Source organism: Penaeus japonicus, unplaced genomic scaffold (assembly GCF_977035675.1).
Source record: "Penaeus japonicus unplaced genomic scaffold, GWHDUDI00000001_assembly GWHDUDI00000015, whole genome shotgun sequence".
Classification (NCBI taxonomy): Eukaryota; Metazoa; Arthropoda; class Malacostraca; order Decapoda; family Penaeidae; genus Penaeus; species Penaeus japonicus.
The window spans coordinates 30,841,062-30,861,061 of NW_028234417.1; the positions used below are offsets into that span (position 1 = coordinate 30,841,062).

The 20,000-nt window shown below is 39.6% G+C and overlaps 1 protein-coding gene across 1 annotated transcript in view; it reads left to right on the forward strand.

Moving 5' to 3' along the window:
• The first annotated feature begins 4,888 nt into the window (after positions 1-4,888).
• LOC147470412 (uncharacterized) overlaps positions 4,889-20,000 on the forward strand; it is an 82,399-nt gene continuing 67,287 nt past the window's right edge. Inside the window, exon 1 of the mRNA XM_086544773.1 lies at positions 4,889-5,227. Within this exon, the coding sequence (XP_086400899.1) occupies positions 4,904-5,227 (324 nt within the window). The 5' untranslated portion in view covers positions 4,889-4,903. The remainder of the gene's footprint in view (positions 5,228-20,000) is intronic.

Consider the following 20,000-nt stretch of genomic DNA (forward strand, 5'->3'; position numbering starts at 1 on the left):
CTCCTCTCTCTCTCTCTCTCTCTCTCTCTCTCTCTCTCTCTCTCTCTCTCTCTCTCTCTCTCTCTCTCTCTCTCTCTCTCTCTCTCTCTCTCTCTCTCTCTCTCTCTCTCTCTCTCTCTCTCCCTCTCACCTGATCCTCTTTTATGTGCATTTTAACATCGCCATGAGTCCTCTTCAGGTCACTCTCAAGCTCATGACAAATAGTGAAAAATCTATTTTGTAACATAAGGAGATGTTTGGCACTGTTTGCTTTCACTCTCTGATAATGCCCAACATGTCAGGATTCAGACTAAATATGTAAAGAAGGGTGGAGAAACTAGATTCACATAGATATGTTGTGGAAAATGGCTTTAGTGGAAATTTTAAGAGGACACATAGTGAAATTTTCGGATATGACTGATACATTGAGCGAATATTCCTATTTACTTAGAGGTAAGGATAACTCATGTTACTGCAATCCTTCTGGGATGTCTAAGTTAGAATGTCATTTACTAAGTTAGAATCCTGCTTTGTCAAATAGGAGAGGCTGGGGAATATGAAGAATAGGATACTAAATAGTAAAGTAAAATCAGTGCCTTATAGTCTTATAGGAAATAGGAAAAAAATCGTACAATATAGGACACAGTCTGGTAAAAGCAGTCTTCATTGTTTTATAGGAAATAAAAATCTGAACAATACATGAAATAGTAGATTAAAATTAGTATCATATAGGAAAAAAAAAACGGTGCCTCATTGGAAACAGCATAGTAAAACCAGTGCCTTATTTTTTAAAGGAAAGAAAAAAAACTGCTTTATAGGAAATAATCTACTAAAAGCAGTGCCTTATAGCTTTAAAAAAAACTCTCTTATAGGGAACAGTAAAGCCAGTGCCTTATAGTTTGCCAAAGAGGAAAAACTGGGAAAAGGAAAGGTTAAGTCCGTCTTCGCATCCTTAAGGACAAGGAGACTTACAGTTGATTTACGCGCCGTACAAAATAATGCAATTACAGTCACTTTTAGTGTGCAACATCACTATTTTTGCCTTGGATATTATCCTAATCAATTTCATTCTTGTTCTTATGATTATGTTTATTTTAATTGTCAATACTCTTACGGTATGATTATTGCTAATCATCCCTATCACTGTTATCATTCATATCATCACTGATTTGTATTCACGAGAGAGAGAGAGAGAGAGAGAGAGAGAGAGAGAGAGAGAGAGAGAGAGAGAGAGAGAGAGAGAGAGAGAGAGAGAGAGAGAGAGAGAGAGAGAGAGAGAGAAGAGAAAAGAGAGAGAGAGAGAGAGAGAAAGAGAGAGAGAGAGAGAGAGAGAGAGAGAGAGAGAGAGAAAGAGATTCACGAGAGAGAGAGAGAGAGAGAGAGAGAGAGAGAGAGATAGAGAGATTCACGAGAGAAAGAGAGAGAGAGAGATTGCTTGCCAATTCAATCTTCTCTTAAATAACTCTGAACACGCGGAGAGAGAGAGAGAGAGAGAGAGGCAGAGAAACACGAGAACAGAGAGCAAGAATCCTCCTTACTCACGAACCTTACTCGGAGAGAGAGAGAGTGAGTTTGAAGTAAACAGAGAGAGAGAGATAGAACTTTCGAACAACTTTCGATTCATTCACCATCTCTATTTTGATGAGAGAGAGAGAGAAAGAGAGGAGAAAGAGAGAATCACCGAATCACGGAGAGAGAGAGAAGAGACGAAAGAAAGATGGAGTAAGATTTTTTTCCGTTTTTAGAGTAAAAGAGAGAGAGAGAGAGTAAAAGAGAGATAAGGTTAATAGAGAGAGAGAGAAAAAAAGAAGACCGGAAAGAGGAAGCAAGAGACAGGAAGTGAGTGAAAGCAGCTAGGAGGTATCGATAGAAAGAGAGTCACAAGAAAGATACGGCGAGCGACGACAAAGCGAAGCATCAATCTTCTTAATGACTCTGGAAGAAGACTTGGAGTACCAACCCCTTGACGCAGACAAGAAACACTAAAACAAGCAATATTCCCTGCCCCCTTACCCGTGAATCCAGTATTGAATGTAAAATACTGTGAAGTAACAGAAATACAAATCATCTTGCTAAGGCTGCATCCATACCCACGACTATTTGGAAAATGAAAAAAAAAAAAAAAAAAAAAGAATATAAGAATAGTAGCAACCGAAAGAAAGACAAGACAAAAAATAACGTCTATTTATTTATTTTAGTATATAAAAGTAAACTAGAAAGTAAAATATACCGAGTGATTTGAAGAAGAAAATAAAGTGAAATGCCAACTAGAAATTACAAAGCACTTAGAAGAGAAAGAAAGAGAGAGAGAGAGAGAGAGAGAGAGAGAGAGAGAGTCACAAGAAAGAGAGAGCGGGCGAGCGAGCGAGCAAAGCTAAGCAATCAATCTTATCTTAATTACTCTGAACATCTTGAGACCAACCGTCCATTGAGCCAAGACAAATGAAACACGAGAAACAAGAGCAAAAATCCTACCACCTTACTCGGTGACGTCACAGGGAGAGTTTGAAGGTGACACTGAAGTAACAGGAAATACAAAACAACTTTCGATGGCTGCATTCCATACCCATCACTATTTTGAGGATAGTAATAAAAAAAAATAAAAATAATAATAATCACCGGATATGAAAGACAAGGGACGAAAGAAATATGACGTAAGATTTTTTTCCTTTTTTATATAAAAGTATAAACTAGAGGAAGTAAAATATACCGAGAGATTTGAAGAAAAAAAAAGTGAAATGCCAAGCAAGAAAATAACAAAGCAGCTTAGACCGGATTCTACCTGAGACGTGGCACCGTTAAGCTCGAAAAGCAAGCAGGAAAACTCTTATCAATATCATTATCATCAATTTGCAATACATAATTCAAGTATTCACATGACTACATTTGATTATAGATTGTCTAGGGGTTTTGATAGGGGGAACATGAGAAAAATATACATAACTTGTTGCTATTGTGTATATAGATCAAGGAATGATGATTGCTATATCTTGAAGACATAAATCTATTGATATAGTTTTATTTATATTGATTTTAATAGCGTGTAGATACCCTATAGGGAGTTCTTCCTGAAGGTCCGCCAATGATGTTATATAAATATATATATATATATATATTTATATATATATATATATATATATATAATATCATTCTATATATATAATATATATAATATATATATATATATATATATATTTTATATAATAATATCTAATAATATATATATATATATATATATATATAAATATATATATATATGAATGCGTAGATATTTGCGTAAGAGAGAGAGATGAAGAGAGAAAGAGAGATGAAGAGAAAGAGAGAGAGAAAGATATGAAGAGTGAGTGAGAGAGAGAGAAAGAGAGATGAAGAGAAAGAGAGAGAGAAAGATATGAAGAGTGAGTGAGAGAGAGAGAGAGAGAGAGAGAAACGAGCGAGCCACAAGCATGCGGTTGTGTGCGTTCTTTTCAGCGTATCAAATCCAAAGTTGTTCTTGTTTGACGTCTCCCAACATAAATGCATCGGCCCTTATTGGAACCTAGGCCTATAAATAAGAGGGGGTCGGATGATCTTCTCTAAGTCTGAAGGTCCACAACCAATCTTCAAATTATTGAGAGTTTCAAGTAGCAAGAGATAAAACTAACTCATGCAAAATAATTTATAAATCATGAAACTAGTATTTCTCTGTCTATAGTAACATAGTAGTAGTAAAAATATAATGAGAATCTAGACCCACAAAAATAGAGGAATATAGTATACTAGCAGCTATTATACCGATATGACTGAACACTTTCATGTGCGCTAACACTACAAATGATCTAACTCTCTTCCCGTACTGATATATACTACGGTAGTGCAAACAATAGGAAATAAAGTAATAATAAGAGGAATGAAAGTAAAAAATAGAAAGAAAAAAAAAAACGAAACAGAGAAAACTTGACTTAGGAAGAGTAATGGAAGCTTAAAAAAGACACGTCACATGAGACTTTGTGATAGATCTATAAGAAGTTTTCACCTTAAAGGAGTAATTTTAATTTTTGTTCTTACTATCTATTCACCTCCAACCATTAATTTCCACAGCCTGCATAAATATACTGTATTACTGGACGAGAGCTGTACTAGGAAAGGGTCCGTGGAAAAGGGTAATTTGCGGATTCTAACGGAAGCAAAACTACATCAATTAGACGAAACTTTCCTTGAAAATTATATTCCATCACCAGTCACGGATTAATTAAGAAAGGTTCCAGAATAATGGTTACAATAGGAAACACGCACATTATACGAGAGAGAGAGGGAGAGGGAGAGGGAGAGGGAAAGGGGGAGGAGAGGGAGAGGAGGAGGGAGAGGGAGAGGGAAGGGGGAGGGAGAGAAAGAGGGAGAGGGAGAGAGAGGAAGAGGAGAGGAAAGAGGAGAGAGAGGAGGAGAGGAGGAGGAGAGGAGGATGAGGAGGAGAGGAGGGAGGAGGAGGAGGAGGAGGAGAAGAGAGAGAAAGAAGAGAGAGAGAAGAAGAGAGAGAAGAGAGAGAGAGAGAGAGAGAGAGAGAGAGAGAGAGAGAGAGAGAGAGAGAGAGAGAGAGAGAGAGAGAGAGAGTGAGTGAGTGTGTGTGTGTGTGTGTGTGTGTGTGTGCGTGAAGGCTGTTCCGTATCGAACAAGTCATATGACCGAAAATCTCGAATTCTAAAATTTGCACATTATTTCAATATCGCCATTTGATTGAAGAAACAAGTGCTTGAGTGCTTATCATATTTTGTAATTGAAGTCGTTGCTGGCAAGAATTAACGTTTACCATTAGTATATATATTTTGTCCAACACATAATCATTAGAATAGCATAACAATCAAACAAACTTCGAAAGCAAAATAATCAGAAGAACTTTGATTGGAGAAGAAATATTCTCCCGAGTGTGGGAAAAATCCGCCGACGAATGAGCGGCCGCGAAGACCCAGACATCGAAGGGCCTCAGCCAATCAGGGCGCCCTCGAACTACGACCAAAGGCGCCACTCGAAGAGGCCGATGGCGCCTGTCTGGCGGAGAACTCCTTCCCATCCTCAGACCCAGGAATTGCCAACGAAGGTAAAAGACCTACTATTTTCTTTCTCGTGTTTGTTCTTAATTAGCATGGAGTTTGAGGCTTCTGGACAAGAAGTGATTCTTCGAGGCGTGGAGGCTCAAGAGCTAATCTTCGAGGAGGGCGCAGAGACCCCCGTTGACCGCCAAAAGGTGACGTTCCTGAAGAAGCATTTGAAGGTCTGTAAAGGTTTACCTTTTTTTATACTTTTTTTTTCTTTTTTGTGTGAGTAATTTGGTAACTTTTTTTTCTTCTTTTTTATAGGTTGACATTAGTGATTAAGTTTACTTTTTTGTATTTGGATTTTCGATGTGAATTTTGATTGGTGGTTTTGGTTGAATGGTTGTTCGTAGATTTGATGAAAGGAAATGCGATTGTTGGTCCGTTGATGTCTATAACGGATCCCAATCGTTTATTTTATTGTTGGATTTTTTATTCTGTAGTTCATCTTATTCTTTTGTACTTAATAATTTGGTATTTGATAATTATTATTCTATTAGTTGTTTATGATAAACTTTTGATTATTATTTTTATTTTAACATCGACAGTAATACCAGTTCATCATTAACGTTTCTATGATTATATTATTATTTTTTTTTGGTTTTATCATTTTGTTGGTTATTGGTATTTTTCCTCAAAAGCCTTTGATATGAACTATTTAGATCAGTCGCTTAAACCGGGCATTGTAAAGGATAGGAAAGGAAACTTAATATTTCATATATATTATAGTTGTTTAACTAATCTCGTATGTTGATTAGTTAAATGTGAGTTGTTATGGCATAAGAATGAACTTTTTTATTGACTGGTTCATTTATTCTGTAATTTTAGTATGTTGAAAGACAGTTCCGGTAACATAGTATAAAGTGTCTACTCGTTATATCGTATGAAACTTTTTACTTTGATGATATAGTTATCTAATGTACAAGAAAATCATGCGCAAATCCCCCTCCCTTTCTTTTCTTTTCTCTCTCTCTCTCTCTCTCTCTCTCTCTCTCTCTCTCTCTCTCTCTCTCTCTCTCTCTTCCTCTCTCTTTCCTTCTCTTCTTCCCTCTCTCTCTCTCTCTCCCCTCTCTCTCCCTTCTCTCCTCCCTCCCTCCTTCCCTCTCCTCCCTCCCTCCCTCTCTCTCCCTCCCTCCCTTCTCTCCTCCCTCTCTCCCTCCCCTCTCTCTCTCTCCCCTTCCTCTCCCTCTCCCTCCCCCCCTCCCTCTCCCTCTCCCTCTCCCTCCCCCTCTCCCCCCCTCCCTCTCTCTCTCTCTCCCTCCCTCCCTCTCCCTCTCCCTCTCACCCCCTCCCTCCCTCCCTCCCAGTATTTCGCGTCGTCTGATAAAAGAAATAAAACGGATTCAAATGAATTGGTTCACAGCTGTTTAGTTCAATCAAATTAATTCAGTTGTACAATGCTTCAAATGTGATAGGTGAGATGACCGAGACCCATATAATGTTTATTTATAAATAGATTACAAAGTATTTGTATTACTGTCAGGAAAACCTTTCTCCCTCTCCTTACCCTACTGCCTGCCTCCTCCTTCCTGTTTCTCCCCAGCCTCTCCCTCCCTTCCTCCCCCCCACACTTCTCTTCTCTTCTCTTCTCTTCTCTTCTCTTCTCTTCTCTTCTCTTCTCTTCTCTTCTCTTCTCTTCTCTTCTCTTCTCTTCTCTTCTCTTCTCTTCTCTTTCTCTCTCTCTCTCTCTCTCTCTCTCTCTCCTCTCTCTCTCTCTCCTCTCTCTCTCTCTCTCTCTCTCTCTCTCTCTCTCTCTCTCTCTCTCTCTCTCTCTCTCTCTCTCTCTCTCTCTCTCTCTCTCTCTCTCTCTCTCTGTCTCTCTCCCTCCCTCCCTCCCCATCTCTCCCTCTCCACACCCTCTCTCTCTCTCTCTCTCTCTCTCTCTCCCTCTCTCTCTCCCTCTCTCTCTCCCTCTCTCTCCCTCTCCCTCTCCCTCTCCCTCCCTCCCCCCCCCTCCCTCCCTCCCTCCCTCTCTCTCTCTCTTTTCCCAGTATTTCGCGTCGAGTCTGATAGACAAAAGAAAAACGAATTCAAAGGAATTGGATCACAGCTGTTTAGTTCAATCAAATTAATTCAGTTGTACAATGGTTCAGTGGAACAAATTTGACAAGTGTCACGGCCGAGACCCTCATAATGTTTATTTATAAATAGATTCTGTATTTTTGACAGGAAAGCCAGTATTAGTTATATAGTGAAACAAGAACCATACGGGAAATGTAATACTGAAAATCTCTCTACGTAAATAAATGTTAAAACTGAACAGCTGGTTGACGAATTGCAAACTGTCGAGTAGTTTCAATTTCAAATAACTTTTTGCAAATTACAACTTGGTATTGTCCAATGTCTGTAGATCAGTAAAATTTAGCAAATTCTTGGCGGGACCATTTACACGGTGGAAAGGAGTTCCGAAGTTGTGTGGTTCTCTATAACACGATATTTGACGTTGATATAATTGCAGTTGGTTCTCTAAGCATCTATCCTCAGGTGACCGAACACTTGCTAAGCAACTAAGCAACATTTTCTCGTCATGTTCTGTTGTTGTTGTTGCTGTTATTGTGATTGTCATTTTCACTTCCATTATAATTATTGTTTTTTTTTGTAATATCGCTTGCACTATGCACTAGTATCATTAAAAACAGAGCTGGAACTTCGAAATAATAGAGCAACTTATGGTGTCGTTTGAATTTACAATTCTCCCTCAATCTCCCCCCTTTCCCCTTCCTTCCTCCCCCTCCCCCCTTCCTCCTGCTACTCAACGTTACTCTCAAATCTTTAGCTGAAATTGGGTAATGACATGACTGTATTGTGAATATTTAATTTATTTCTTATTAATGACCAATGTATCTTCTATACCCGTTATAGTTTGTTTGCTTGTTTGTGCATGCGTTCGTGTACAGTATGTCTGTTTGTCTGTACGTAGTAGAATATCATTAACATTATGTGCTGAGGCCACACTAACGTATCTGATAGTTCTACACGTGTTCACACACCTGTGCGGTTATATGCGCTTTTTCCACATTATTTCTATCCCAGTAAATGCAAAGCGTTGATAAAAAGCGTAAACTCGTGAACATGTCTCCCCTTATAAACAGTCTATACCTCCGGATCTTAAATTCCAATTAATTACCGCTCCCCTTTTTATTTTTCTTACGAATTTCGGCCTTTCGAGAGGCTAGCGGCTTTCCACGAAGTCACACTACCACATTCGGAGAAACAGAAACGGACCTGTTGCTATACTCCGTATCACGCTTATCAGATTAAAGTACTTTTCTCTAGCCCTTTCATAATACATAGCATACTTGGCCTCTGCCACTCCCCATATATCAATCTTCTCATTCCCTTCCCACCTCCTTCCCCCCTCCCTCTCTTTTTCACCCTTTACTTCAATTTCTTCCCCTCTTATTCCATCCCCCCCCCTCTCTTTCATATATATATATATAAATATATATAATATATATTCATATTTATTTATTTATTAACCTTTCCTCTCTTTCTTTCCCCTTCAATCCAATCCCCTCCCCCCTCCCCCTCCCCTCCCCCTCCCCCTCTTCTCAAATTCCATCCTCCCGGTCGATGTGTACGTGACACTCAAGTGCGTTTGAAATGAAAAGGCCCCTTGGTAAGGGTGGTTGACTGCATGTGCATGAAATTGACCAGATCCCTTGGAAAATCTGCCGGTGGGTCATGCAGTTTCATGAATCCAGACTTTTTTTTACTAGACAAACAAGGTGATTTGATTATTTGTACCAAAATGACGATGATGGCTGTTGTGGTGATTATGAATTTGATAGGACGCTATATTACGATACGTATGAATTATAAAATCATTGAACGGTTAGCCCTTTCATAGACGCAAACATTTTATCATATAAATATCAATAACGTCATTAGACAAAACACAAGTAGACACCAGACACACTCGTACAAAACCGCACTCTCACAGAGTAACAACGAAAACAAACACACCTTTTCTCGAAAACCGTCTCGTGGATTCGTGTGCTTAATCACGTTCTCTCACACTTGTGTCAAAGCCAAGGTTAGTTTCCCTTGTTTGCCTGCTCTTGTTCGGTTGTTTGGTATTATTATTTATTTATTTATTTATTTATTTATTTATTTATTTGAGGGGGTTTGTCTCGTATTCCTCTGTCTGTCTTCTCTTCTCTTCTCTCCTCTCCTCTCCTCTCCTCTCCTCTTCTCTTCTCTTCTCTTCTCTTCTCTTCTCTTCTCTTCTCTTCTCTTCTCTTCTCTTCTCTTCTCTTCTCTTCTCTTCTCTTCTCTTCTCTTCTCTTCTCTTCTCTCTCTCTTTTCCCTCCCTCTCTCCCTCTTCCCCTCTCTCCCTCCTCCCCTCTCTCCCTCCCTCCCCCCCCTCTCTCTCTCTCTCACACACACACACACACACACACACACACACACACACACACACACACACACACACACACACACACACACACACACACACACACACAGAGTAATTCACTCCACTTATCCATATTGGCAACTAATTTTAAGTATTTGTATGCAACTTCAAGTGTTAGTTTATATATCGACTATTAATTGAATGCATTTACTTGACTGAAGTTCTCTTTCGTTTGCATTCTTATGTGCCTGAACAAGGGAATCTCTTTCATGGTATAGATAATCTATAAATAGATCTTATAACTAAAAACAATTGCTTTATATTGCTGATAGATCGGTGAATTGAGTCCCTGTAATTAATGGAAATAAAAAATTAAGGATAAAAATTCCATCGTAAAGCACCCGGCCAAAGAGCTACCAAATGCCACTGTAATTAGGTTATTGCGCAGTACGTACAGCAGACGCCGGGCTGCATGCTTTTTTTTTTTATTAATTCTATTTTAAGAATATGCACACTTAACGTCCATTCCTCATTCAGTCACATCCTTTTTTTTCTCCCCCTCCCCCCCCCACACATCCACGGTTATTGATCGTGGTGTGTATTTCACAGATGTGTGGAGTTTTTTTTTGTCGTTATTTATGCAGAGAAGGAGATCGGGTTCGTAGTAACGAGGTTGGCCCGGCGTGTGTACGGAAGTTGACGCAATTTCCCGCGCTTTTCCAGCCATGAATGAACGTGCGTGGATTTGGCGGGAAAAACTACATTTTTTTATTTTTTTTATTGAATTCTATTTGTATCATTACCCTTTTTATGTACATGTCCGTTCTGGAATTTCTTATTTTACAAGTACTGAAGGGAAACGCAGTAGGAAGTAGGTAAACCTTTGAATTGAAGGAACTTTTATTCAAGATGTTTGGAAGTACTGCAGCAGTGGTATTAATATATGTAGTATTAAGTATAATAGCAATAGCATTGGGAGTGACAGCAAAAAAGGAGTAATGATCGCCCCTAGATATCCAGAACATTTCACCCATTAGAGATGTACCTTTTGTCTATGGTGACTGAAATTTAGCACCGTTTAATCACTCAAAAAATCATACGGGTAGTGTGCGATTTTTATCATTCCTGCAAGGGACAAAAATGAAAAGCTGCTGCTCTTATTCGCCGCTAATTATCATCAAAAAGATTTGATTTCTATAGCACCACGTGCTATCTCTCCCTCTCCCTCTCCCCTCCCCCTCCTTTCCTCCCCTCCCTCTCCATTCCTCCCTTCGCCTCCTTTTCTCCCTTTCCCCTCCTACTCTCTCCTCTCCCTCCTCTCTCTCTCTCTTTCCCCCCCTCCCCCCTTTCTCTCTCTGCCACCTCTCTTTTCTCCCTCCCTCATTTTCTGTTTCCCTGTTCCAACCCACATCCCTCCCACCTTCCTTTCCTTTCTCTCCTCCCCCACTCACCCACCTAATCATTCTCCCTGCCTCCCCTCCCCTCCCCTCCCATAACACGTGGTTCTGGAAGCCGCGCGCGTGTCCGGGGTGGTGGGTTGGGCAGATCGATGGACAGGCACGTGCGGGTATATCGATGTTTTGGAAGTGGGCAGGTGGGCGGCTGGACGGCTGGGCGTGCTGGCTGGCTGACTGGCTGGCACACACTTTTACGCTGGCATGCATGCACACGCACACGCAAGTTCGGGCATGTATATTGTGCACACTACACTCACACTCACTCTTTCACACTTATACTCTCTCTCTCACTCTCACTCTCACTCTCCCTCTCCCTCTCCCTCTCCCTCTCCCTCTCCCTCTCCCTCTCCCTCTCCCTCTCCCTCTCCCTTTCTCTCTCTCTCTCTCTCTCCCCCCTCTCTCTCTCTCTCTCCCCCCCCCCCTCTCTCTCTCTCTCACCCCCCCCCCCCCCCTCTCTCTCTCTCTCTCTCTCTCTCTCTCTCTCTCTCTCTCTCTCTCTCTCTCTCTCTCTCTCTCTCTCTCTCCCTCTCTCTCTCTCTCTCTCTCTCTCTCTCCCCCCCTCTCCCCCCCCCCCCCCCCCTCTCTCTCTCTCTCTCTCTTTCTTTCTCTCTCTCTCTCTCTCTCTCGTGCGAGCTTCCGGTAAATTTTTGCCCTCTCACTTTACAAATCTTTTTTCTCCCTCATTTTTAAATTTTCCATTTTTCAGGTTGAATGCTAATGACCCTATTAGCATAAATGGCTAATGGTTGCCATTTTAAAATTTGTCTTTGCCTATTGGTCATTACTCCGTAAAGTGGTTTGTGACTTTACGTTGAATTGTAAGTTCGTTATAGTTATTGATATAGATTTAAGTAGTTATATGGTGAAAAGGTGTCAAAAGGATGAAAAAATCAACTCTATTTCATTCACTAATACAGCAGCCTTTTGGCCATGTAGGCCTAACTGCTCTCTTTTTTTCCCCAATATTTTTAATGAGGTCAGCTGTTTAGGAGAACGCCAGACATCTCTCATTACAAGGACCGCCTTTACCCTCACACCGCCCACCCTCTCCCACTCGCACCCACACCCCTTCTCCACCCTCCCCCACCCACACCCTTCCCCCTGCCCCCAACCACACCCCTTCTCTACCCTCCCCCACCCACACCCCTTCTCCACCCTCCCCCACCCACACCCCTCCTCCCCCTCCCCCACCCACACCCCTTCTACCCCCTCCCCCACCCACACCCCTTCTCCCCCTCCCCCCTCGCCTCCAGTATGGTCGGTCCATAAAACACGCGTCTTTTTTCAAACGATTATCCAATCATACATTTTTTTTTTATCATGCAAATTGCTTTAGTTATAAGGGATTCGTTGAAGCTATATTCCAGAATGTTAATGTGTCTTATATAGATCCGGGTATTACAGTTGGTAAAAGTTATTATCGGAAATTCTCTTTACAAATGTTATTGTGTCCATCTAGTTACTGGAATCACCCACTGCAGACACAATTGCCGTCCCTTGCACTGTCAACTTCTGCAACCCATCTTGCCATCATCTGAAAATGGATAAATACGTTATGAAAAGTTATATTTAATAAACATTGTAATTAGATATATATTGTAAGGGTTAAAAAGTCATGTCTGTTATGAGTATCAATTTTTCGTTAACACAACAACCACTATTACATTGAGTCAAAATTATTCACTGTAAAGATAATAGTAAAATTCGGCAACTGCAATCACCCACTATAACTACAACAGTGAACTACAACCTTCATTATTGCAACAAGTTACCTACAACCTTAAATACTACAACAACAGTTACTTACAACCTTAATTATTCGATACAACATTAACCTACAACGCTAATTATCCATTACAACTACAACAACAATCCTTCTACAACTACTACACCTCCCCCCACCTCCCTACCCCCATACCCCCATCATGTACGCCCCTGATCGCCAAGTGGCTGGTGCGGAAATTAGCAATTAACAGGTCCTAATGGGTAATTGTTTGAGGAGATGAGAATAATTGTCGACCATTTTAGGATCGGTGGGGTGCTGTGGTAGGGGGGGAGGGATGGGATGGGATGGGATGGGCCAGGGGAAGAGAGGGGGAGGGGAGGTTGGGATGGGATGGGGGGAGGGAGGGAAGGATGGGTAGGGGAGGGGATGAGAGGGAGGAATGGAGGGGGGGGAGAGGGTAAGGGGCTATTCCTAATTGGAAGTTATATTAATACCCCAGGTTTGCTGGTAGAAGGGGGGGGAGGGGGGAGGGAGGACGAGAACGTGTGGTAGATTTCTGATGTATAATTCTAAACTGGTCGTTGAACGTATATTTTTATGCCAGTCTGACTTTTTCTTTATTAAGAATAGCGCTAAAGGTTTTATGTATGAAATGAATACAAAAAGCGAGGGAGAACGAAAGGTAAGAACGAAATAGAGAGAGGGAGAGAGGGGGAGAAGGAGAAGGAGAAGGAGAAGGAGAGAGAGAAGGAGAGAGAGAAGGAGAGAGAGAGAGAGAGAGAGAGAGAGAGAGAGAGAGAGAGAGAGAGAGAGAGTGAGAGTGAGTGAGAGGGAGAGAGAGAGAGAGAGAGAGGGAGGCAGGCGGGCAGAGAGAAGATAAGAGAAATAAAAAGAAAAAGAAAAATAATTACTGTACATAACACCATGGCAAAGATCCTCCCTGGATATATAGCAAGGAAAGCATTCATGGCCAGGCTATCCGGATAGCTTTGCCCTTTCCTGTCATTAGAAAGCAAATTGTACAAAGGTTTATAGTTAGCCTGAAAGACCACTCCCTTGCGCCGCCTACGTTCAAGAGGGACTTACTAAGGCTATTGATGCAGAATAACACTATTCTCTTATGCCTTAGTTTGCTTGCATATTAAGTAGGACTCCCCAAACATAATCACAGGATTTTTTTTATTGTGGATCTTTAATACGGATGATTCTAATGATTCTCTAATAGGGTGTATATTTATTAGGAATGAGATGATTATAATGGACTTCTGAAATGGATTACAATATGTAAAAGAATTGACGAATCAACGATAAATATATATGACAGGCGGTGGCATTTTTTTATTAGTTTGGGATACTAATATATGCAAAGGGAATGAAAGAGCTATAGATCAAGCGTGTAAGTAAATTACCCGTCAGTTCCCGTCAAGGCATTTATTTAGGTGGGTTTCCGTGAAGTGAAATTATGTGTTTGTAAGCTATACAGCTGTAGATTCAGGCATTGATAATAGTTTTTCGTTATTTTTAAGACTAGAGAGAGAGAGAGAGAGAGAGAGAGAGAGAGAGAGAGAGAGAGAGAGAGAGAGAGAGGGGGGGGGGAGGAAGAGAGAGAGAGAGAGAGGGGGGGGGGAGGAAAAGAGAGAGAGAGAGAGAGAGAGAGAGAGAGAGAGAGAGAGAGAGAGAGAGAGGGAGAGAGGGAGAGAGAGGGAGAGAGAGAGAGAGAGAGAGAGGAGAGAGAGAGGAGAGAGAGAGAGAGAGAGAGAGAGAGAGGGGGAGAGAGAGAGAGGGAGGGAGGGAGGGAGGGAGGAAGAGAGAGAGGGGAGGGGAGAGGGAGAGGGAGAGAGAGGGGAGGGGAGAGGAGAGGGGAGAGGGGAAAGAGAGAGAGAGGGAGGGAGAGGGGAAAGAGAGAGAGAGGGAGGGAGAGGGGAAAGAGAGAGAGAGGGAGGGAGAGGGGAAAGAGAGAGGGAGGGAGAGGGGAAAGAGAGAGAAAACAAGAACGAGAACGAATAGCAAAGAGAAATGCTTGCGTCGCCCCTACACCATTCTTTCAAAACCTGGAGATGAATAACATTTGCCTCAAAAGTCGTACGAGTGCAAGATTGCAGAAAATTGCAGAATAGATCCAGACGCGGCAAGCAAAGACCAGCATTGCGGCAGGACAGCGTGGCAGACAGCCTGGTGTAAGGTGAGTCTTTCGGCTTTTATGGTTGTGTGAGGAAAAGCCGGTCTTGCCTTTGTTTCCCTGTTAGTGGCTTGTTTCCTTTGTTAGTAGTTTGTTTACTTGTTTGGCCTTTGTTTACTTGGTGGCTTGTTTTCTTTGGTAGAGGTTTGTTTCCTTTGTTAGTTTAATTGTTTGGGCTTTGTTTACTTGGTGGCTTGTTTTCTTTGGTAGAGGTTTGTTTCCATTGTTACTTGTTTTCTTGGTAGAGGTTATCTTTGTTAGTGCTTTGTTAAGTTGTAAGTGCTTTGTTTACTAGGTGGTGGTTTGTTTCCTTGTTAGTGCTTTGTTTACTTGGTGGTTTGTTTCCTTGTTAGTGCTTTGTTAAGTTGTTAGTGTTTTGTTTACTTGGTTTGTTTCCTTGTTAGTGCTTTGTTTACTTGGTGGTGGTTTGTTTCATTAGTGCTTTGTTTACTTTGATAATGCTTTGTTTTCTTGGTGGTTTGTTTGCTTGTTAATGGCTTGTTTCCTTGTTAGTGCTTTGTTTACTTGTTTCCGTGGTAGAGAATTGTTTCCATGTTTGAGGTTAGTTTCCTTGTCAGTGGTTTGTTTATACTAGTTGGTGTGTCTTTGTTTCCTTGTGTGTGTGTGTGAGTTACCTTGTTGGTGGTTTGTTACTTTTATAGTAATTCGTTTCCCAGTCAGTGGCTTACTTCCTTATGGCGCTTGCTTCCTTGACCCGACAATTATTTCAGTGTCTTGCGATACGGAATTGCTTTATTTATTTATTTATTTAGTTATTTATTTGTTTTTCGTTTGTGTTTGTGTAAGCGAGTCGCTTTCGTTTCACGTGGTTATCGTTTTTTTTTTTTATTAATATATTTTTTAAAGATTAGATCTAAATGTTTGTTGTATTGATTTTCCCGGTAAAATATTTGATAAATCATGAGAAACGCCTCTATGAATTTAGTTTTATTAATAAAGGGACAGTGAGTCCTTTTTATGAATAAGCAGCCTAGTTTCCCCTATTACTGATAACAAGGACATCCTATTTCACTGTTACTCTCCTGACAGCGAGAATATCCTGATTTCCCTATTACTGATAGCGAGAATATCCTTATTTCCCTATTACTGATAGCGAGAATATCCTGATTTCCCTATTACTGATAGCGAGAATATCCTGATTTCCCTATTACTGATAGCGAGGATATCCTATTTCCCGGTTACTCCTGATAGCGAGAATATCCTGATTTCCCTATTGCTGATGGTGAGGATATCCTATTTCCCTGTTACTCTCCTGACAGCGAGAATATCCTGATTTCCCTATTACTGATAGCGAGGATATCCTATTTCCCGGTTACTCCTGATAGCGAGAATATCCTGATTTCCCTATTACTGATAGCGAAGATATCATATTTCCTTGTTACTCTCCTGATAGCGAGAATATCCTGATTTCCCTATTACTGATAGCGAAGATATCCTATTTCCCTGTTACTCTCCTTATAGCGAGAATATCCTGATTTCCCTATTGGTGATAGTGAGGATATCCTATTTCCCGGTTACTCCTGATAGCGAGAATATCCTGATTTCCCTATTGGTGATAGTGAGGATATCCTATTTCCCGGTTACTCTCCTGATAGCGAGAATATCCTGATTTCCCTATTACTGTAAACAATAATATTCTGATTTCCCTGTTACTCTCCTGGTAACGAGACTATCGAGTAATCAGAACATAAACTGCCTTTTATCCCGGTAGCGAGCTGATCACTTCAGCCAATCAGGACGTTGAATTGATGTCCATAATCACCAATTTAAATGTTTGATGGCGACTCATTAGTAAGGTCTGTAATTAATGGTCTGAGTTCACGGTCACAAGGTGTGTGTGTGTGTGTGTTTGTGTGTGTGTGTGTTTGTTTGTGTGTGTGTATGTATATGTATATGTATGTGTGTATGTATATATATGTATGTGTGTATATATATGTGTATGTATGTATGTGTGTGTGTAGGCGCTTCTGTATATATGTTATTTATTAACCCCCGTATATACTTGTACATGTACAATATACAAGTTCATGATTGTTTGTAATATATGTATGTGTGTGTTGCATGTAAGCTTTTTTTCATGTGCGGATGTAAACGTTAGTGCCTGCTTGCACACACACCTGTATCCGTTTTTTTTTTCTTTCTTTCTTTTTTCTTTTTTTTTAAGCCGACAAAGTCAATAAACGTCATTTCCTTAATTATATATCGTATTTCGGAAATGACAATTGATTTACATGTACCTTATTATTATTTTTTTATTCGTTGTTGATACTGATAAAGCGATTGCAACACTTCCTTAGGCAATCTGTTTTAATTTGATCGAAATATTGAATATTAGTGAACAGATTTTTATTTCTTATTTTTTTTTTACGTGTGTGTTTGTATATATGTATGTATATATGTATGTGTGTATATATGTATATGTATGTGTGTACGTATGTATGTATATGTATGTGTATGTATATATATATGTGTGTGTGTGTATGGGTGCGTATGCGCGCGCGCCTCGTTTAGTCTGTGTATGTACTTACGTATTGAATGTGTGTCTATTTGCTCTATTTTTACCCTTTCATCTTAAGTTTGTGGGTTGGCAGTTTAAAGTTCAAGGGTACAGAGCTTGCTGACGTTGGTCGGCTTTAGGAATTAAAAGAAAAAAGAAAAAATGCGTTGTGACGACTGTGACGTACGTTTTTGTGATGCAGATTTCGTTACGTCGCGTGAGTTCGCATGTTTAACACGACGACATTGATCGTTAGCATGCAATAAAAGGAGGTAAAAGTAAGGAAAATAAGATGAATTGGAAGCGTAGAAGACATGGGGGTAGGTAGCAGGGGATAAGCAGATGAGAGAGACTGAGAGAGAAAGAATGTAAGGAAGAGGACGTAATAATAATAATGGGAAGATGGGAGAACGAGGGAGGGGGAGAGAGAGAGAGAGAGAGAGAGAGAGAGAGAGAGAGAGAGAGAGAGAGAGAGAGAGAGAGAGAGAGAGAGAGAGAGAGAGAGAGAGAGAGGGGCAGGCAGGGAGAGAAAGAGAAAGAGAGATAGATCACAAACACACATTACGGCATAAAAAAAGGCACCAGAGAAGGATAAATACCCTAATTAATAATGCAACCCATTTAAACGTGATCGAACCGCAATGTATAGAATTCCCGACCGTCAACTCACCCCGACTAACTTCGCCAGCCAGTGTTATATAACGCTAATGAATGCAGAAACGTGCGACCTTCGCTTTAGAGTTAGTGGACTTTTTCAAATGGTGTCCAACGTACTTGTTGACCTTTTGTAGAGGGAGTGTAATTTATTTTTTATTTATTTTTTTTTTCAAATTAAACGACCAATTTTACAGTGTGACCTTTTATCACACTTGGTTTTGAAATGGTCAACCTGTATAGGATTTTTTTTCCCCACCGATCTTGGCTCCCATCTCAAAAATTTGGCGTGTTTATTTATTAATTTCATTTTATTTATTTATTTATTATTATTTTTTTTAGCGCCATCTATGTTTTTTTCACTATGGCTAGTTTATATATTTATTTTGGGGGCATTTTTAACTGAATTTCTTTAACGGAATCTAAATATTATCTTAAATATTTACCATCATTATTATTATGACTATCGTCATCATAGTTATTTTCTTATTGTTATTATTAAAATTAATATTATTATTATAAGTTTTGCCATATTGCAATTCTATACATTCTATTCTTATTATTTGGTTATAATTATGAATATTACCATTATTTGCATCATTATCAACCATTCGTGTTACTATATCATTACTGGCAATATGCACCAAATTACTACTGCTATTGTTACTACAAATGATATGATACAGTACTTACAAATTTAATACTAGAACTGTTATAATTGCTATCATTATCACTGAAAATGCAATTTCCCATTCATTTGATACAGTAACTGGTTGTTCTTAATGTTAATTATGATAACAATGCGATAATGATCCTCATCCTACTACTACGACTACGACTACAGCTACTACTACGACTACTACTACTACTATTACTACTAATTTCCAATTCCTTTGATACAGTAACTGGTTCTTAATGTTAATTATGATAACAAATACGATAATGATCCTCATCCTATTACTTCTGCTACTACGACTACTACTTCTACTACTACTACTACTACAGCTACTACTACTACTTCTGCTTTTACTTCTGCTTCTGCTGCTTTGAAGCGCAGCAGCATCTAAATGTGTTTGTTCATCAAGGTCAAAGCAGATACCTTATAGTTACAATTACTATTTATGGTTATTGTAGTTGTTATATAAATAGAATTGGTGGTATTGTAATTCTAACGTTAAATTATCATTGCAATTAGTAATAATACATTTGATGATAGATAAAATAAATAATGGTTGGAAATGTGATAGTGTAGATAAAGAACACTGTAAAATTGTTATTGTGCTTCTTAGATCAACATGTTAATTGTGATATATCATTTCTTGTTATCTTTTTTGTCATGTCATATCACATATGATACTGCAATAGTTGTTTTTGATACTGTAAAAATAGTATTCATAATATTCATTACGTTTATCTTTATTGCTTTATTTTTGTTAATGTTATTACATTTTCGTGATGGCATTTTGTTTTATCGTTACCAGTGTAATGATACCGGTATCATTAATAATTTTTTTAAAAATATAATCATTGCAATATCCATGATAAGCTTAATTGATGTTATAGTTTTTAATTATTTAGTTTTTTATTTTGAATTAACATATTGCTAGTTAATGACCAAATTTATTTTTACTCGAACATAAATATTAGATGAAAATGACATAGAATTATCAAGAGTCAAGGCCCATCGTGTAAATCTGTATAAACAATTGAAACGTTGATCTGCTGGCTCTCTGCCCTACTTCCGGGTCACGCAAGAGAGCCATTGCGCTACGTTCTTTTGTAAAGGTAATAATCATTTTCTCCCATTTGACTCGTTTCCGGAAACCCCACCAAGTTCTCTTAGTCAGACACGTCTCGAAGGATCTGGGAAAGAAGGTTGTTTTTGATGGCTAGCGACAGCAGCACCGCCGCACTTCCGCCTTTATATAGCTAAGATGATTTTTATCCCTCCTCTGAAAAGAGCAATAAGGAAAACAAAAAAAAGGGCGGCACGAGTGTGTTCTCGTGACCTTGAAACTACTCACTAGGGGTATTCCGTCTTTGGTCTCTTAAATGTTCGGT